The sequence below is a fragment of the Drosophila biarmipes genome, chromosome X (genome assembly GCF_025231255.1).
Source record: "Drosophila biarmipes strain raj3 chromosome X, RU_DBia_V1.1, whole genome shotgun sequence".
Lineage (NCBI taxonomy): Eukaryota > Metazoa > Arthropoda > Insecta > Diptera > Drosophilidae > Drosophila > Drosophila biarmipes.
In genome coordinates, this window is record NC_066611.1 from 12,466,625 (window position 1) to 12,488,186 (window position 21,562).

At 34.9% G+C, this 21,562-nt stretch overlaps 1 protein-coding gene across 4 annotated transcripts in view; it reads right to left on the reverse strand.

The window, feature by feature from the left end:
- LOC108025937 (allatostatin-A receptor) overlaps positions 1 to 21,562 on the reverse strand; it is a 102,041-nt gene that overhangs the window by 8,800 nt on the left and 71,679 nt on the right. For all 4 annotated transcript variants that reach the window (XM_017096636.3, XM_050889322.1, XM_050889338.1 and 1 more), the window contains exons 3-5: positions 7,148 to 7,337; positions 6,958 to 7,053; positions 5,786 to 5,936 (exon numbers count right to left, since the gene is read on the reverse strand). In XM_017096636.3, coding sequence (XP_016952125.1) covers positions 5,786 to 5,936; positions 6,958 to 7,053; positions 7,148 to 7,337 — 437 coding nt within the window. The remainder of the gene's footprint in view (positions 1 to 5,785; positions 5,937 to 6,957; positions 7,054 to 7,147; positions 7,338 to 21,562) is intronic.

Consider the following 21,562-nt stretch of genomic DNA (forward strand, 5'->3'; position numbering starts at 1 on the left):
AGATATACGGTATGCTACACAAATTAATAGATTATTAATTAATAGAGTATCTAAAAGTATGCAAAAATATATTTTCAGCTCACATGCACAATGAATTCATTCATACTTTTCATTGCATACTTTTAGATACAAAAATTACATTTATTAAAAATCCTCATGATTTGTGTGGCAACGTTCAATATGAAACAAATAAAGTTAATAATAATAATAAAGTAAAGCTGAATCCATACATACAATCGGCAATATCCTAGTTTAGTGACATACTAAGTTTGCAAGGATATTTTAAAGATTTTTAGTTCTGAATATTTGTTATATATTTTTTTTTTTTTCCACTGCATCGATGAAATCTCGCACACCGGTATTGTTAATAATAATCGTTGCCACGCCTCCACCATTCATATTCCGGGCGGCGGGACACGAATGCCTGACAGCTATGGAATCGGAATCACTTTGTTGGAATTTACCCATGGCCATGGCCAATGAACATGTCGTTTGTTATCGACAACGACAACGGCAACACAAACAAGGACACCGCGGGGAGGACGAGTGACATAATCCGCGCCGACACTTCTCGGATCCGTATCCCCGAATCCGACTTCAAATGCGAAAAATCAGGGCCCGCATTCTCGCTCTTTCGTAATTACTACCGGATATCTTTTGACGCACTCACCAGGTTTTACGGCTCTTTCATTAAGCGCCTTTTCACCTTTTAATGATATTTGGAGTTTTGTATCTTTTAAAAAGGTGCCTAAAATTAGACAACTATTTATGTTTTCTGCCATAGAATTTAAACTATTTTACAGCATACTTTTAAGCATATTCAAAAGTGAAAAGCCTTCCGTTTAAAGTTGAAAACAACTTACCAAAAATTACCTAAATAAAATGGAAAAATAAAACTAATAACTAACTAAAAAGTAAGCTGAAGTGGAAGTTTTTAAATTAAGTAAGAAATAATGTATTAATGTAAATAGTATGTTGGTATTTATTTCCAATCACCTTATTATTTTTTTTAGAGAATTTTTTAAAACTGAGAAAGAAGTATCTGTAAATCGTATCCCATATCACATGCCTGGCGCATTCCCTTATTTATTCTGCTGAGATGAGGGCGGATTACTGATGCATTAATTAAAGTATTGATTGCAAAGGAAATTGTTTGTAATGCGCGACAATGATGTTAACGCTATCTCTGCTGAATACTGAAATTTATGACACATTCGAAAGACAATGGGAATTGTTCTGAATATCATTTACTCCCCTTTGTTGTCCTTTTTTTTATCCGCTTTGTCTGATTGGTAAGTGTCACAAGCTGATTGTTACGGTTACTCAGGCGGACTAAAAAAACGCTGATTGGCTTTGCCGAAGAATAAGCCGATTTTCTTGGTTCTTTAGCGAGCAAGGGAAAAGTGTAATTTAATTTGTATCATAAATTTAAAATTATTAACCTATTTAATATTGAGAAAATATATATATTTTATACAACACATTTTTAGCTAAATCTTTAAGATTGAGTACTCCCTTTAGGATTAAACTAGAAATTGAAACTAGAGACATTGTGACTTGCACAATTTTCCTATCCTTCGCAAATCCCCTTTTTAAATTAACTATAGTTATCAGCGAAAACTTTCGCCCAAAGTGAGCTCAGCTGCTGTCGGCCAAATTGTCTTTTTTAACTGAAAACGAAACAAAACTGAAAGTCATTTTCGCGCCAAATGATTAGCAAACACTTTCAAATGGGTTTTTCCACTGTGCCCCCATTGCATTTGGAAATGGATGATCCAGTCATTTGGCCTTCTCAATGGGCCGAAACAAGTGCGTATAATATATCTAGATCTCGGCTTGATATGGACTTGAGAAACTATAAACATTGCCATAGGTTGCGGGGGCTATAAAACTTCCGCTTAGGAAATAGAAAGATGCAAAATATGCTGGAAACAAAGATACATGGACACTCGTATCGAATCGATAGATATACACCATGAAATTTTACAGCACAATCGCCATAAATAAAAGTGGCTAAACTTGAGCAGTGAACTTTTTGGATATTGTTTTTTTTTTCTCCTCTTGCCCGGCCTTTAAACTTTATGCTGGTCCTAATAAAAAGGCATAAACTGAAGTGTGTGCCATATGATAAATGGTTGGGGGGCGTATACTTAATATTCGGCATGACCCAAAAATTGCGCCTGGGATTTGTCCATAAACGCAACTTGACACTCAGCGAAATTAATCAAGTTGCCAAAGGCTCTGATGAGAGTTTTCTTTTGTTTTTTTCGTCATAAATTCCCCTCGAAATATATATGTATATTTACCCCCAGGAAATTCGGCGGAAAAGATGATTGAAATTATAAATTGGCTGAGAGATTGGGGACATCAAATGCTGCCACTTTTAATAATAGCTTTAATAAAGTGAATAAATAATCACAAAATTCGGTGCAATTTACTTGGTTATTTTCTATTTTCTAGCTGGCTTTTTTCTTCTAGGAAAAAATATTTGTTTGATTTGTATGGTTTCAGATAGTCAAAAATTATTAAAAATTCTTAAAAATTCGTAGATCGTTAATTTTTCAGTTAGAATTGAAGCAAAGTTTAATAGCAGCTTCAGCTTAAAAAAAAAATTCTGGTCTAAAAATGTAGTATTTAAGAAATTCGAGGGCCAGGGACTTTTTCAGTAAAAAGAACAAAAGTCAACTTTAATAAACTTTGAGAACCGCTAAAGTGTCGTTATGTCTCCTTTTTTTTGGGGTCGGAAAGTATTGAAAGATAAACACTATTTTCCGCCCAGTTTTCCCATTTCCACCGCCTCTTTCCAGACTATTTGTTTCCGTTTTATGAGTTCTTTACGATGACAACAATTCGGTCGTTAGTTTCGCTGTTCGTTTTGCTTTGACGGATGCGTCGCACAAGTTTGATCCATTTTTATTTTATTGCCAGACAAGGCTCAAACTAACGCACCATATATATATATATATATATATATATATATATATATTGACCCTGGCAATGACTATTTCCGGGGGCGGAAAATCAAATTCTAACTAAAAATGGAATTTCCCATTCAAACGCCATTCGATGATGTAGTTTTTATGCTCTGTCGATTAAATGTTAAAGCAAAATGGCAAAAGTTTTGAATTTTTAGTTTTTATAATTTGTTTAAAGTTATAATAATATTTTAAAGTTAATTAAGTTAAGTTAGTTAAGTTAAAAAAAAAAAAATAAAAAAGGTTATAGAATTGATGTGTGTTTTTACACAATTTTTATTTGGTTAATATTAATTTTTAGTTGTTTGACGTTACAAAATTCTATATTTTTTCAAAGTATGATTTATAAAAAACGTAATTTTCTTCCCCTTTGAAGTGAAACCACTTTAAAACTATAAATACTTTGCCAACATCCTTGGAGGTCAGATTTTGCATGAACTTCGGGAATAATGTCTCTGAAATCTTTCATAATCCCACTTTAATTGCCAAAGTTTCTATTGCCCAGGTGGAACTCCCTTAAAGAGCATCCACACTTTGTATTCAGCCACCCAAAGTTGCGGTTTCCTTTCCGTGTTTTCCAAAGCAATTGCGATTTATGTGCACAGTAGGGGGGCTTTGGATACGGGCAGGGGGCGGACAGGCGGTGGGGGCGTGGAGCGATCCGGACTCAGAGACAGGACATGCCGTATCCGTAGTCGTGTCCCCGTATCCTTATCCATGTCAGTGTCGGAAAACCCGGAGCGAAGCGAGCTGTGCAATTTGCCGTGCCAGTTGGCTTTCGAGTGGAGTGGAAAGGTGAGCCGGGAAAATTCACGGGTGCATATTAGCTGAAGATACCGAATGGCTCAGGGAGTAAGTCAGTCAGTCAGTCAGTAAGTCACCTGGGCACACTGAGCAAAAAGCTGCATATATTTCAAATACTTAAAAAAGTACACTTTTCGAATTCATTTATTAGGTTATTTATTAAAGAACTTATTTACTTTAATTAGTATTTTCTTACTTTTTCTAAAACTTTAAAACATTCTATTTTTTGTATATATTTTAATGAACCATTGTGATACTATAATTCCCAACTGGTTATAACAGGAAATTATTAAAGAAGCTAACTTGTGGAAATCATATTTTTTATTGAAAGGACAGTGTTAAAATATGAATAGAATAAAAGTGTATATTAAAAATTAACTAAATTTATTTTCCTATAATATAATTGTTAAAAGATCGAAAATATTGAAGTTTTACTTAACCTCAAATATTTTATTTTAGTATATTACACTATGAGTTTTCTGTAAAAAATATTTGAAAAATATTTTGCCCCCTTTTCTCTTAGTGTACCTAGTCAGCGCCTCATTCATCCGTCCTTTGAATGGAAATAGACGACAAAGCTCGTTCATTCCACTCCCCTTCACTCGACGCCCCAAGGGCCAAAACAACTGTGGCTTTTCCGGTGTAACATCCTTCCGGCATGAAATTACACTCGAGGACCTTCACAGTACCCGAATTGATTAATAGACAAAAGTTCAAGTAATAAACATAACAAACTCGGGGCGAAAAAAAATATGAGCAACTCAAGCGAACGGAAAAACCATTTGGGATAACGCTGATCTATGTGGGGGAATCTAGACCATAATGATGATGGAATTGTGCCATCTTCGCCCTCCGAATACTGGCGAATAATTGCAAAATACGGCACTGGACTCACAGGATTCGCCGGTTGCCAAAACCGCAAATGCACTTTGCGGATGCACAGTGGCTTAATCGAGGGAAAGGAAAGTGTGCTAGTCAACGCTCCCAGTGTCAGGGACTAAAACCACGGGTTATCGCGAAATTAAGAAAAAATATTTTTTTTTTTGCGAATTTCGGTATTTTTTACAGAGAAATTTTCCACGAGTGTGGTTTGTGCCTGTGACAAAAATAATTAAATTCGAGCTTCTTTTTGTTCAAGAATGATATTCATATGAATGGCTTTTGACAGTCAAAAGAGGATTACTTTTTTATTCGAGCACAATTGTTTAGAAAAACTTGTGGAATTTTCTTGATGAATTTATTTGATGAATTCAAATTAAAAGCAGAGTTATTTAAAAATTTCTAAGAGACTACAACAAAATAGACTTCACATATTTTTAAAGCCGACTCTAAAACTATGTAAATTTGAATATATAATGTCTTTAATATTGACCCACTGTTTTGAAACTGATGAATATCTTATGTATATGGATATGTTCTCCCTGGTTCTTGGTTTGCGTTGATAAGTTGCAAGTTGTCAAGTTGTCCTCGCCTTTCGGAATAAAAGGACCAAAGCGAGAGTGGGGCAAAGTGAAGGCGAGTGCTTGTGTTAAGTAGCAAATATATTGCAGTCTTGCCGGGCAAGCACTGGAAAATATGACTTGATTTCAACAATAAGCGATTTCTCGCCATTTCACTCGAGCTTTTTGCACAACAAAGTAGGTGGAATGAAAGTGCACACAGAAAAATGTATTTATTTCTTAATTTTTAATTAGTTGCAGTTTCGAAAAGAAATAAAAAAGCAGTAGTATTTTAAAATCACTTATAAAGGCGTGCGAAAGTATGCAAAAAAATCATTCTAATTTTTAAAGCATACTTTTGGATGGTTGCTTAAAAAACTTTCAAAACCCCAGGGTTGTAACTATAAAATTTTATTTTATTTTTATTTTACGATATATAAATATATAAAATAAAGAAGCAAGTAAGTTTTTAAATTTTTTTTTCTTTAATGCCTTCTGATAAAAATAAAAACTTTTTGAGACAAGTTAAGTGTGAGTACTTTTTTCTGTGTGGAGGGAGAAACTAACCTGAAAACCGACGAGACTCCAGACCTCCTCCTCTGTGGAAAAGACGCAAGCGGTGCCAGCATTTCCGTGGTACTGATAGTTTCGCACCGAGTGCGAAAGTGCCACCGGAATCGCAGTCGTCACAATCGTTATCCAGGCGCACATGATGGCCCTAAGGAAATGGTAGAAAGGAAAGATGTATAAAAAGTGACAGATATAAACGTGTTCCAATATATTTTTGGACTCAAATGCAGCTGGGCTATCACAGTTGGTGTCTTTAAATAAAAGTTCCTAATAGTTACTTTGATTAAAAATGGAAATAATGCCGTTCGTTTTTAATACATTTCACTCTGGTTAATTCAAGAATTTTGTTGTTTAATATAAAAACATGTTTTCTTCGCTTTTTTTTCCTACCTTAAGACTTACTTGTTTGTAAGCGTTGCAAGTTTTTTAATCAAGGAACATGCCAGGAAAGTTTAAACTTTGTTTAGGGGGTAACAAAAAATTCTACCAGAATCCTGGACGTTTTTTGTGGTTGTTAATTTCTTGCAAATCTTTTACAGTTGGCCAAGAAATTTGTCGACGACTTTCTTTCACCTGAGGTTTGCTGCTTTAAAAGGTTCTGCTGCTTTAAAAGGTTTGACTCTCTTTAAGGTTCAGTTATGCAACTTGCTCGCAGTATCTTTGGACATATTTATGCGACAAACACCGGTGGCAGAAGACAAAAGGTCAGAGGCCACGGAGGCAGGCTTGCAGGTAGGCGAAGCTAGCTAATTACAAAGCCCGGGACAAATTGATGCAATTACTCTAGATGATGTGGGATATGGGGAGCAGCTGCTGTACACATCGAAAAAGTCTTTTTTTTCCTTATGTATGAAAGCATAGTTTAGGTAATTATGTAACTTGGAGAATAATTTCAAAGTACTTTCGTTATAATAATATAATGGCATTTGCTTGCAGTAATTTCGATCACTTGGGAAAACTCTTTTACAGAATATGGATTACTATATTTCCTTCTAGTTTTATAATACGTTTATCTTTGAATTCAATGTTGTTCTGGTCACACTTAATTTAATTCTCTGGTCACACCATAAATGATTTCAGTAGTACACTATTGAATAGAGTTAATAGTTTACATATTCAATATTTTTGTCGAGTGTATCGAAAGGAGACGGGTTATATGGGGCACTTACAGTGTGGCGTTGCGCTCGGTTCGCAGGGACATGCTCGTCACGGGATGAACGACGGCCAGGAAGCGATCAAAGGACATCAGCACCAGCGTGTAAACACTGCAAGTCAGAAGTCGGGAGACGGGTCATATGTGGGATACATATCCATATATGTTTCTGTATATAACGGGGGGAGAGGAAAAAGTTCACCCACCTGCAGTGGCACGTAACCACAATCATGTACTGGACGAACTTGCACCACACATTGCCAAACGGCCATTCGGGCAGCACGTAATCGGTGGCCGTGAACGGGACGCAGAAGATGACGAACAGAATGTCCGAGACGGCCAGGTTGATAATCAGCAGGTTGGTGGTCGAGCGCATCTGCTGGTTGGCCACAACCACTGCAAGGAAATGCAAATTAAGAGGTATATAGTTGGTAAATCAAATTAAAAAATATATATATTAAATTGGTGTGTGGTACCACGGAACAAATAGGTTTTAATTAATGCTTAAAAGTATGCAGTGAAAAATGGAGTTGTCCTTCGCAACGCATGTATCGGCTCAAAATATATAATTGCATAGTTTTAGGCACATTTATAGAGATTTCAAAATCCTTCTGATTCATAAGTACTTATATGTAGTAAGGTTATACCTGATAGCCCACCTACAATCTTTTTTAGATTTAAGCATACAATTTCCTTGAATCGCATAATGAGGGTAATTCTTAAAAAAAACTTGTTAAATATGCACCAGAATTTTGAATTATGTTTTTATTTTCAGCTCATTTATTAACAATCTTAAATTATTTTAAATTCCCCCTAGCTTATTATTATTAGTCACCATGTTGGAGAGACTTCTTATATTATAGAAAATTGTTAAATAAAATGAAAACTCATAACGTTAAGAATTTCGCTGTCATGGCAATGGTCCAGCTTTCACTTACTGCTGTGGGAGCACAAAGCACCCGAGCCCGTCGAATTTTCCGCCAACCCATCCACCGCCCCCCCCACTGGGAAAGCACCCGCCCCTGGTTTTGCCCTCCGAGTTTTTCTTTTCCACCAATTACGCGGACAAAAGGCAGCAAACAACGAAGACTTCTATACGAAATTTTTGAATGGGTAAGTGTGTGTGTGTGTGTGCGTGGGTGAGTGGGTGGTCGTAAGAGTGTGTGTGACATGGGCGGAGGTCTAAGAGTGGAAAAGGGTGTGGCGAACTCCTCATTGTTACCATTTATTTGGACTCTTTGTTGTCGCTTTTTTACTTTCATTTTTTTACTCGCTTTCCCCAAACGCAGCGCTCCATTTTTTCTCCTCTTTAAAGCTTCCAATTCTCCTTAAAGCCCCCGCTTTCCACCCACTTATTTTCTTCAGCATTTTTTTTTGTTATATTTCTTTTTTCCTTTGGCCAAAGGAGCCACTTGCAATTAGCCAACAATTTATGTAGCTCCACACAAAAGAAGCGTGACAAAGACATCCCAGAAAAGATGGAGGAAAATATAGAAATAAGAAAAAATAGAGCGCGGGGCTCCTGAAAGGGGGATAAAAGCCGTGTTGAAGTGTAACAAAATGTTATTTGGCCCAGACGCAGACTCGATGACTTGATGCCAATGGACTGATGTGGGCCACGAAGCCAAAGGAAATACAAACTCAAAAGGGCAACAATCATTTAAGAGAGGAAAAGTGGAGCAGTACAGGTGGCAAAGTCAAAGGAAATGGGAAATGTCGCGAGGTACATTCAAAAAAATTACTTGAGCGTCAAGAAATGTTACAATGTAATGTTGTATATTTTGATAAGAATTTTAGAAAGGAAGAGTGAAAAATTCAGGTGGTAAAGTCAAAGAAAATGGAAAATGTCGCAATGTACATGAAAACATTTTTTTTCAAACTTTAGGACAAATAAAAAATAATTAAAAAATATTTTTAAATGGTTTATTATATTATTTCAATTTATTTAATATTTAACTCAGTTGTATAATGACTTCCAAAAATTTTAGACTAGTTAAACTTTAACTTTAGCATAATTTTTTTGAGTGTAAAAGCAAGTACACCAAGGCGTGCCCGCAAATCAATTTCCTTTTCAAATATATATTTAGCACAGGATGTTTCAAGGTAAACAAAAAGCTGAAAACCACCTAAAAAATAAAGCAAAACAGGCAATGGAGTAATAAGCAGCAGCAGGAACCGGAATATGCGAATCAATAGTAATGGCAACAATACAAAAAACCGGTGACAATAATACAGGAAAATTATTTGGGTTGCATGTAAAAATATATACAAGTAGGTATAGCCGGCAGATGTATGCCATAAGGTGCTCCAACTGTAACCCCGTTTAAGCCCTTGCCAAAAAAAATTCCGGGTTTCCATTGTTTATTGCTGAATAGTTTTTGGCAACAGATTGGCAGCAAATTTGAGCCATTTTGGCATAAACCTTTGCATAGAATTGCCAAGAGCTGGCAAGTAAATTAAATGATTTAGGGGCAAAAATAAAGCACATTAAGTAAATTAAAATTGTGGAAAGAAATTATATATGAGTAAAATTAATTAGGGATATGGAAATTGTAACATGAGTATATATTTAATATTACTTTTAATGAATAAAGGAAAGTCTGGGAATTAAGATTGTAGGATATGCTTTAATTAAAATTATTAAAATAAATAAAAATATACAAAATTCATTATGTAGATTAATTGGAAAATAGGTACATTGTAATTCATAAAATTTAAGAAAACAAAATTAAATGGAATCGAGTAAGTTAATGATTTGAATTATAAATTAACAATAATTGAATTTTATGTAAGTTAAAGTTATAGAATACTTAAAAAATATATTAGTAAAATTACTTATAATTGTTTTAATACTATATAAGAGAATTAACTTTCCCTGCAGTGAATTGAATACAATTGTTCCCAAAATGTACCAACTTAGTTACTCCGAATTTTATTTTTTGTTATATTAATTTATGTATTTTTGTTTGCCACCTTAAATTTCATATTTCTCTTTGCCCTTTAAAACGGGTTCAGTTGGCAACTTTGTTCTGCGGCTTTATCAATTAACAAAAGGCGGTACAGACCACTAGACACCCACTAGTCCCTGTGGTTAACCACCTTTTTGTGGGCACTGTTGACACACGAGAAGGATTCGCACAAAAAAGGGTCCGAAATGGGGAATTTTTGTTGGGGCATTAACTTTTTCCCCGCCATTAAAGGGAAAAGTGTGCCAGCTCTTTTTTGTTTTTCGTTTCTTGTCTGGCTGGCATTTTACAAAATAATAAAGTGTACCATAATTTATGGGGCACGGCAGCAAAAGCGGCAAAAGTTCTTCAAGCGCAAAAAACGCTTGTTATTTAATGCCAGCCCACAAAAAAAAAAAAAAAAAAAATGCGAAAAAAAGAAAGAAAAAAAGTAGAGAAAAAAGGAGGCGTGTCACGTTGCCTCTGAAGCAGCTTACAAATAAACAAATAATCAAGCAGCACATGTGGGTGTGGTGTGCCTGTGTTCTAGACAGGATTTCCTGTTCACTCGCATCTGGGGGCATAAATTCACTTTTATTGAACTTTAATGTCACTCTAATGCTCGCCCATTTCCATCGCCCTTCGTTAGCCCTCTTGTTGCCCCTATTTTCCTTCCTGTTCTTAGCCCTGTTATTGATGCACTTCAAGTCACACACGGCGTATACGCAATTTGAGCCCTGATTTAGTAGGCAAAAGTGTGGATAGGTTTTTACTCTGAGGATGAAGTTTAAGTAATAAGGTTTTCAATGCTCTCCAGCTAAGGCTTTTCCTGCTAATTTATAAAACACTTATGACCTTGATTTATAGATGGTTTTTAATTTAAATTTTAATACTTTCGACGTAGTTTTTTTAAGCCAAGAAACTCTCGGTTCAACTTTTCGATAAAGTCAATTGGCCATTGTCAATTGTGTAATTACAAAATAATAGACAAAATATATAAGCATAATATTTTTATTTATATAAATATTTTTTTAAGATTTTCCGCATGATTTTCTCACTATTTAAGACCGAAAAATCCCCAGCTCAATTATACGAAAAGACCAATTGGGCATTTTTAAATTAAGTAAATTACAAACATTGTTTTTGTAATTGTCAAATGTATATTTTAAAATATTTTCGGCATGGTTTTCATGGTTTAAGCCTAGAAAATTTAGGGATTGTTAATAGAATTACTCTAAAAAAATGACATGCAAACTATACTTTTAAGCCATATTTATATTTTAATTTTTTAGAATATTCTGTGCGTGGTTTTTTCACAATTTAAGCCCGAAAATCTCGCTTCAATTTTGCGATAAAACCAATTGGGCATTGTTAATTGAGTAATTGAAAATAACAAGCAGCTCAGGAGTTAATAAGTGGGCAAATTCAATGCCTCAAGTGTGCAGCGATTTAATTACTGTGGACCTAAGACCCCGGACTCGAAGGATTTCCCCCCGAAGTAATCAAAAATTCGGTTGTTATTTTTGAAGGAGAGCCGTAAACTGAGCAGAGTTATTTACGAGTTTAGAGCCCATTGTTTTTCGGGGGCAAAATGAAATCACAATGGCTGATTATTTGGACACGACTCATTACGAGGGGCATACTTTTAATGGCATTGAAATTTATTCTCAATTAAAATTCGGCTATCTCGAAGTTGGAGTTCCGTTCGAGCTTAGATATTCGGCAAATGGCAAAAGGCCTTTGTTTTATGATCCAATTAAAGTCGGGCGAGTGTGTGTGCGTGGGCTTAAGACCATTAAGTGCATAAATGATTGCTCCTAGGATATGCAGGATATGCAGGAATATTTTGGGCTTGCAGTTGTTGCCATGGAAAACCCCCTACCCGCCTACATAGGTACAGTCCTCGGACTATGGCAATTAATTTAAATTTTAATGCACAGCATAGACAGGGGGACATCCTGTTTTGGCACATGAATATCCGGTTACAAAGGACCCTGGGTCCATTGTCCTTTTCTTGGCCCATTTGTGGGTCCTTCTGCAATCTTCAGACTCCCTGAAATCGGCGGTGTCCAGCCTTCATTATTTCTGTTTTGTTTTCCCCTCTTTTATTTGCATCATTTGCCAGCCTATACAAATACATATTTAATGCCAGACAAAAGGAAAACGGACGGGGCGGTGGAAAAACTGGGATAAATCAAAAAAGGAGATGGACATTTTCGGGGGAAAACTTGGCTAAGGGCAGATTGAATTGAGTCCAGAGCGATGACTTCTCGTTAGCTTGAGTATTTTAAATGTACATAAACCATGTACAATTGATAGGAATCCATGGGGATCATTTGGTAATATTATAATTGAAATGGCGACAAAATAAGAAAAAGCACACAAATCAAATGATATTAGAAATATTTCCCTTATGATTTAATAAATAAAATATTTAAAAGAAATATTTAAAAGAAATAAATTAAATAATATAATATATTTATATGTATATAAACAAAAATATATATAATAAAATGTTATTTGAATAATAGCAAATAAGTAAGCTATCAGATATGTTTCAACATTTTTTATTAAATTTTAATGTATTTACAATATTTATTTTTAAGTTTGGTTTATTTATTGGTTAGAATTTTTTTACTATTTTGTATAAATAGAGTAATAAATATAAAAATATATATGTTATTTATATAATAACAAATAAATAAGCTATTAGACTTATTAACATTTTTGTTTAATCTGTATGTATTTAAAATATTTATTATTTAATTATTTCTATGTTTATTTTAAAGTTTAGTTTGTTTATGTATTGTAATGCATTTGCAAGTCTTCCGATTGTGGCCTATTAATTTATTACAAGATGCATTTCGGCCACTTAACATACAGGTGTTAAATCAAAACCCATTACTAATGCAATCGAATGCATCTTGATGCTTAAGTTCATTAAAATGGAATTGAACTGCCTTTGGGCAATCAATTAAAGCGTCCTTCCAGTTCAGAAGCAACTTCTGAATCGCAAATTGTTTTCGCTCACACACATTAAAGTGTTTTCAATTAAACATATTTGTGGTAAAAAACATCAATCAAAACATCAATCAATTAAATATTCACTATTCCAAATTTTCGATCGAATAAAATTATAAAACATTTCTTAAAGACTTAAATGCCTCGCCATTTGCATGACTGAATACAGCATACTTATATACTTGTGAATTGTAAATCTAGCGTGAAGAAAGGACAGACACTTCTGAGTAACCATGCCATTTTACTCTTTACATTGACAACAATGGCAGTGGCATGAAAATCAACATTAACGTCGTGGGGGCCATCATTACCATTGACAAACAAATGTGTATCAATCAATCAGACTAGCAGTCAGTCATCATGCACAGAAAAATACTCAAAGTTAGTTTTCAGCCCAAAAAAAAGTTGAATTTTTAAACTAAAATATTTAAAATGTTGTTTATTATCAACAAAAAAGGTGTATTCCAAATATTCAGTCAATTTTATTTTAATAAGACTACATTTAAGTGTATCATATTTATCTAATTGGTAATTTTATATATTTTTTTTGCATTTTATTTGTTTGTATGAGCTACGAATTCTAAGAAACTTTATTTATATAAGTATATTGCTTAATAATTGCATTAAATTTATAAGTGAATTCTAAAGACATTTCAACTGACTCATTTACCAAAAAATGTGTGGTATAGCATTTAGATATTCCGCCTAATTAGAGTTGAAGATACAAATTCTTCTTCGTCGGTGCAGTCAAGAACCCCTTTTGCGATTCAGCCGAAAAGTTTGTCCCTCCATTCTTTTGATTAATTTTCCTTTATATTTCACCATCTCGTCTTGAGGGGCACTGCATTGTTGGATTATTGATGGGATTTGCATCAGTCAGCGGACGAACAAAAAAAGAATCTATGGCCACTTGCCAGGGGGCCGAAAAGCCCAAGGACGATCTGGGTGGGGGATAAGGACGAGCACGAGGATGAGGCTTGAAGACGTAGCTGTGGGATTTGGGGACACCTGGCCATATGGCAGTGTGGCCATCATGGACGCATATGTGTTGACAAGACTGCGACACAAGTGTGTGCGAACGATGGAGACATCCAGGGGTCGAAAGAGGGCTAAAACGGGGGTGGACCGGTGGAAAAAACACAGAGAAATGCACACAAAAGAACTGGCAAATAAAAACTAAAAGAGGGAGTTCCCGAATTCGGAAAAATCTTTAAGAGATTTAAGGATTTTTTAATGCTTTTTAAAAAAATATAACTTGTTTATTTATATTTTAAATATTTTAGTTTATTTATAATTTTTATTCCAATGTAATGTACTTTTTTTTTAAATTTAATTCTATACAAAAAACCTTTGTATTTTTATGGTTTAATATTTATTGAATTTTTCAAAGGGCTACGGAATGATTGATTTCACTTCCCATGATATCCTAAGCCGGAAAGCCCCGTCCTTATGCATATAATGAAGCGGGAAGACAACGGTTGTCTGGCATTTTATACCTGTTTGGCTGTCTTTGTTCGCCAAGCGAAACGGGTTTTGGGGTCCTGAGCTACACATGTACATACATATGCTGCTATTCAGTGGGTATCTCCCCTTTTCTGAAGTCCTTTTGTACAGTGGTGAGCAAAAATATAGAAGTGGTTGCTATTACTTATAGGAAAACCACAAAAATCGTTGGCAATGTGAAAACCTTTCAAAAAAGGCGCGTAAAAGTATGCTTTAAAAAAGGCGATATCGATTTTTAGTATTTATGTTTGGTATTTCAAGACTCAAACTATATTGTAGCATTTTCTTGACTGCCCACCGTAATCGTCTAGCCCGGAGATTACAGGGGGCTATCCCAATTCGCAGGCTCAGAAGAAGACATTTTGGGCTGCTCCTAAGAGACTAATATGAATATATTATTTACTTGAAACTAGTCGTAATTTGATCTACTCCTATATACCAAGTTGAAAACTAATTATAATTTATAATTAAGAGATTATTTACTTAAGAAAACATTTAGGTTAAAGGCTTTAATTAGATCTGTTCCTGGATTATATTAAATAAAGATGTTAATTAAAAAAAAAAAAAAAAAAAAAAAAAAAAGCATTTTCTTAGGCATATTCTTTATAAATATTTTAAAATTTCTCTATTTATTGGTATATTTTTTTATCAATTGAAAAAAGTTTTATTTAGATGACCAAAAACACTAAAAAATATGGTTATTATTTTCCTAATCGGGAATGTTAAAATATAAGCCCACACTAAAATGTGTTGGAGTGTGTGTGTGCCAGGCCCCGACAGACATTGCATTGAAAAGTAAAACAATAAAATTGTACATGGCCCATAAAAAAGCATAAATATGACGAATGAACGGAGAGTGGGAGGGAGACCCATATAGAGAGTGTCCTCTTCACCCACGCACAATTGCCTCTGTGTGTGTGTGTGCGTGTTGGCGAGTGCATGTGTGTGGCCCACTTGGGCATTGTTTGTCTGTCTGTGTGCGGCCGTGTTTGTGTTTGTACTGCCCGCTTTTAGGCGCTGTACTCAATGCTGGTTATAAATTTTATCACTATCAACGCTGGATAATAAATTCGTACGCCTGGTGGATTTGTGTAAATTTGCCCAACGCAGACACGCACAAGTCACACGCACACAACCAGGCTGACACACACAGATACACACACACGCACACATATGTATTACCATATGTTGCTTAAATGCTGCTTTCATTGCATACTTTTGTGCGTACGTTTTTACGGGGCTTCACACAAAAATACTCGCATGTGTTCCCTCAAATTGCAACTACGTGCAGCCTGTGCAACACATCGTTCAAACCAAAAAAAAAAAAAAAAACAAATAAAAGGAAGGTAAAGGAAAAATATATTGGAAGGCAAAATGTAAAGCCCTCGAAAGATTGAGTCTTAGCCCAGGAAGTGAAGTACCCACCCGGCCTTTTTGATAATAAAGTGTTTGAAGCATAGAAACAGGTGTATCCTCTGGCTGCTTTCATGGCTCAGCATTTTTCAAGCGAAAAGAAACTATGCCTGGGAATGACGAGCTAAAAAAAAAACACAGGCAGTGCTCTTAGAGAAAATCTTAAAACACACACATGCAAAGGTACCACAGAAATCACTGGAATTTTTAAATCACTTTTCAATGCCATTTCAAATGTCTAAAAATATGCAACAATATGTTGTTAACTCACAGTTACAAAGAATTTGTTCATTCCTATATTTACTGCATACTTTCAGACACCTTATATGACATTTTAAAGTTACTTTTTAGAATTATGAAGTTAAAAAACGTTATTATACCAAAGAAATTCCATCAACTACTTATTGTTGGAGGGGCAATCAAGTTTTCATTTGTAATCATGTGTGGTGAACTAAATAGTTTGTTTATCGTAAGCCAATCGAGAATTCCCCCAGCAATGTTTACTTGCAAATCGGCAGATGCGGGGGAAATTGTGGGAATGGCAAATGCATTTTCCAGCGAAAAGCCATAATAACAATGGCGAAAGTGCAAACAATTTATGGCCGGTGTCCTTGGCGTGGCCTTCACAAGTTCGCAGGATGCCAGGATGCCAGGAGGCCAGGATGCAGGTGGATAATGTTTTCACAACTCCCCTGCTCATGTTTATCATCCATCCTATCTGTAACCCTTTTGGTTATATATCCCCTGAAATTGTATTACGCTTTCATTTAAGTTGATTTTGCGGTTCCATCTGTCGAAAAAGGATGCCAGGCAAGAAGAGGAAAAGAACAAAAAAAAATGGGGGGAAAAATGTGTCGAATGAGAAACATGTTTTGGGTTTGGGTCCAAATCAAATTTGCCAGCCCCGTCACAAGAACAGAAAAAATGGGAAAATAAAGTTTATATCAACTGGAAAATACCCTGTATTTTGTAAGAAAAAAATGTTGAGTTAAAAAAAGAATAATAAGTTTTTAGAATAGAACAAAGAAAATGAAACAAAATTTGAAAAAGAAATGAATGGAATGAAACAAAAATTCAAAAATTCGTATTTTATTCCATATATATATTTTTTTTTTGAAAATCATAATATTAAACCGAAAGTTTATTTTACAATGTGTTTGTATATCTTTGATTTAAATAAACTTTAAAGAATTTTTCTCTATACAATATTTAATTTTCCTTTCGAAACTTCACAGTTTCATCCTTCACCTTGGTTACTTAGCATTTCACCCCTTTTTTTCACCACCTAGTGGGAATCAGAGAGACAGGATTATGTTTTGGGGGATTGAGTCACGTTTCTGTTCGTCTAGGCAATTACAATTTTATAACAGAATTTGTGTGCCACTCTACGGGGATGTATATTCGACACTCGGCCGGATTTATGCCAGGCAAATGGAAGGCCCAAAAACTGTGGCAAAACACTGTCAAATTGAACCGTTCCCCTGACAAAGGCCAATGCAAATTGAAGTGACAATGCTGCACCTCGCTCCGAAAATATTCTTGAAACATAAATTATAATTAGGCACAAAGGATTTTGAGCCTTGGATTCGTGTTGCGGTTTGGTTTGTCGCTCGGCAGATTTACACAAATTGCTGCTGACAGTTTGTGTCAGAGTTGTGGAAACTTATGCATACATTTGGCAAATATCTGGGGAATCGCCATAGTTTTGCGGCCAGTTCTGAGCTTGAATTAAATAAATTTAAACTTAATGCCCATGGACGAGAGAAAGTGCCATCATCTATCAATGTGTCTGGTGTGTTTGGGTGTGAAAATTGACTTATCTGCCATAAAATGCAGCACCTTATCTCCCACATGGATAATGTTATAATAATGCCTTCGACGCTGGCGATGATGATGATGTTAACTCGTTTTTTTCGAACTGCCCATGTGTAATGGCATTTTGACAAATTATCCTTCCAAAAGCCATAAATAAACGCTTGCACTTTGCCCCGCAGGTAACTAAATCATAGGATGTCACTTTTAGATCTTGGAGTCCATTAAAAATTAATAAAGTAAAATTTTTTTTTTAAATTTATTTTTTAAAAATAAACTTAAAATTAAAGCAGAAATCATAAAATCAAAATCAATCATCATAAAATTTTTAAGAGCTGAAATCAACTTAAAATAAATGGATTATTCAACTGGAAATAAGAATACATTTTATAAACGAATTGAAAACATTTTAGACTTTGTTTTTTTTTAGATTAATTAAAAAATAAAATTTAAAAAATGAATGGAATTTATGAATAAAAAATTAAAATATAAAAAATGAATGAAATATATTTTTTATATTTTAATTTTGAATTTAGCATATCAATTATTTTAAGCTACTTCAACTAGCTACCTAACTGGCTTAGGAATAAATGCAATTATAATTTTGTGTGTCGTTTCCGGAACGTGTTTTCAAGTGATTCCCAGTAATCACTAGATGTTGCTCATTATTTTAGCATATTCTTAGAATGTGCCCCTAGCCCCAGAAACCAAATATACATATATGTATGCATTACCGAAATCATGCAGAATTTTCAGGGTATCCTTGTGGGTGGTGGTTTTGCCTCGAACTCAAGTTGTCCTTACATCACTAGATAAACTTAGCAGTTCTCCCACTCGAGTGGCTCTAATTTTCGCCTTCATAATTTGCCATAAAATCCACACGTTCATTTACAAATCATTTATCATAATGCCGCCAACGCAGCTGACAAAGTGGCTTTTCCACACACAGTAGCAATCCGGGTAAAATTGAGGAGGATTCTGGGAAATTGTGGGCGGTTGTCGTGGGCAATTGGATGCCACTTGCGACTTTAATAAAACTTTTCCTTTGGCCTGACAGCGCCGAGAATGCGATAGGAAACTAAGGGGAAAAGCGACATGGAAAACACTTTTCACTCGGCGTGGCCAACCAACGCCTGCACTTTGACACCCTCATTTGTTTCTAGGATAACTTTCAAGGGCTCTCGTATATATTTAACTCCGCCCGAGATTCAATTCCAGCTAAGCTAACTAAAGCAAAGTATATTTAAAAATGTACTTTAAGTTAACATAATTTAACCTAATTGAAATTTGTATTTCAGGTGCCTCAAAGTGTGTAACTGTATATTAGAAATTCCGGAAAATTAATATATCTTTTTTACAGCATACTTTTAGACACCTTAAATCAAATTAAGTGATTTGTGTGGTTAGATTTAAACCAAATACTTTTATAGTTTTTTTTTTTTATTACCAAAAACCAAATAAAATAGCCCAAGTTATGCATCCAGATGTGAACTTTCGGGTTAGCTTTCATGAAAATGGAAATTAATTTAGAATCCCTGAAACTTTCTGCAGCTTTCAAGATTATTATAAAATCTTTACAGCTTTGTGTGGGCGAAAATTAAATTTGTACTAATTGAATTTTCTTATGTCTTTATTACGGCAAGTTGTTTTCATTTTCACTTTTATTGCGAAACTGAGCTTAAGAGAAAGGCTTGAACGGAAGTTTATAGTCAAGAGGTGGCTGGTGGAAAAACTATATTCTTAGTGCTTGACGTGGGGGTTTAGTTTTACCGCTACACTAACAGCAGCCGCCTTTTTCACTTTATTTCTTTTTTTTTTTTTTAGTTTTTTCCTCGCGATTTTCTTATTTTTAGCCTTTTTTCTTCGAGCTGTTTGAGCTTGTTTCGCCGTTTTGTTTTTTCTTTGTTTTTCCGGTGGGAAGTGGGTGTGGCCAACACCAGCACACACACCTATACACACAGACACACACACCTGTGGAAATTCCAGGTGAGGCAAGATGGCCTCTGAGAATTTCACACCAAGGTTGCAACGAGGAAACAACAAAGCGTACCTATATATGAAAAAAAAAGAAAAAGATTGCATGCAAAATGAGTTTGCCTGTTGAGATTTAGTCTGCTGTGTCGGTGATAGAGCACACACACTTGTGCACTCCCACACACATACACTTACACACGCATAAGTACACACCGGCACTCAAGTGTTTGAGGTAAAATTCCTCCTTTGTCTTAACCCATTTTGGCCCCTGACATTCTTTCATTGCCCTCTTTTTGTGACTGAGAAATGATTCAATTAAACTGGAGGACATACAAAATTCTCCTATATTTATTTTAATTCCATTATCTTTAAAAGCTTTTCAGTACTAATAAATAATTCAATAGCAATACAAATAATTACATATATGATGGTTTTCCTGCTGTTGAAAAAAATAGAAACTACAGTTTAATATTCCTTTTTTGATTACGATAATTTTTCTAGTTAATTAAATACATCTGAGACGCACTGTACTGTGAGATGCGGTTGTTTGTTTTTGCTGGCCTATTAAATTTCTGCAATACTTGCAAATTGCAATCTTAATGATCTCAACCTCACACCTCTCGTTATTCGCCCCGTTCCTTAATGGGATATAAAAAATCAATTAGCTTCCGCCTGAATGCGCAGCTCTTGCACGCGGTTTTTATGTTTTTATGGCTCTCCAGCACCTCATCCTTATGGCTCCTCGTCCTTTGCAGCTTCATTTGCAATTATTACGCATAATTTGCCAGAGGTCGCTAATGAAAGCGTTTCGCCGGATGCGAATCCGAGTTTTTATAGCAAGAAGGGGGAGCTATACACTGAGGAGAAAATCGCCCTCTAAGGCACTTGAATTGTTTCTTAAGTGTGTAAATTTTATTTTCGGAAATGTACTATACTATTCCTTAAGTATTTTAAATTTAATATGAATTTTTACAAGGGTTTTGAAATCACCTATAAATGTGTCTAAAAGTATGCAGCAATTTCTATTCAACATTTAAAATTATTCACTACATACTTTAGGGGTTTGAAATCAACTGAAAAGGTGTCTAGAAATTTTTTTTTTTTTTTTTTTTTTTTTTTTTTTTTTAATTAACATCTTTATTTAATATAATCCAGGAACAGATCTAATTAAAGCCTTTAACCTAAATGTTTTCTTAAGTAAATAATCTCTTAATTATAAATTATAATTAGTTTTCAACTTGGTATATAGGAGTAGATCAAATTACGACTAGTTTCAAGTAAATAATATATTCATATTAGTCTCTTAGGAGCAGCCCAAAATGTCTTCTTTTGAGCCTGCGAATTGGGATAGCCCCCTGTGTCTAGAAATAAAAATAAAATCTTCTTGATTTGTAAATTCTCCTCTGCATACTTATGATGTTTTGAATTCACCTATTAAAGTGTTTATCCGAGAACATATTGCCAGAGTCGTCAAAATGTGCAACCTAAAGCGGAACCAATTATTCTGGATGCTAAACAAGAAAAGCAAACTATCTCTAAGATGCAAGCGGCACATTTATCAACAAATCATCGCACCAACTTGGAGATATGGAATCCAAATTTGGGGAGTGGCGGCTGCGTCCCACCGAAAACGTTTCCAAACCGTCCAGAACAAAACATTAAGACAAATCACTGGCTGTGAGTGGTTCGTTAGCGGCCAAACGCTTCACAATGACCTAAACCTGAGTCTTGTTGAAGACCAAATATCGTTCTTCTCAAGCAGGTACAACGACCGTCTAACTGCCCACCGTAATCGTCTAGCCCGGAGATTACAGGGGGCTATCCCAATTCGCAGGCTCAAAAGAAGACATTTTGGGCTGCTCCTAAGAGACTAATATGAATATATTATTTACTTGAAACTAGTCGTAATTTGATCTACTCCTATATACCAAGTTGAAAACTAATTATAATTTA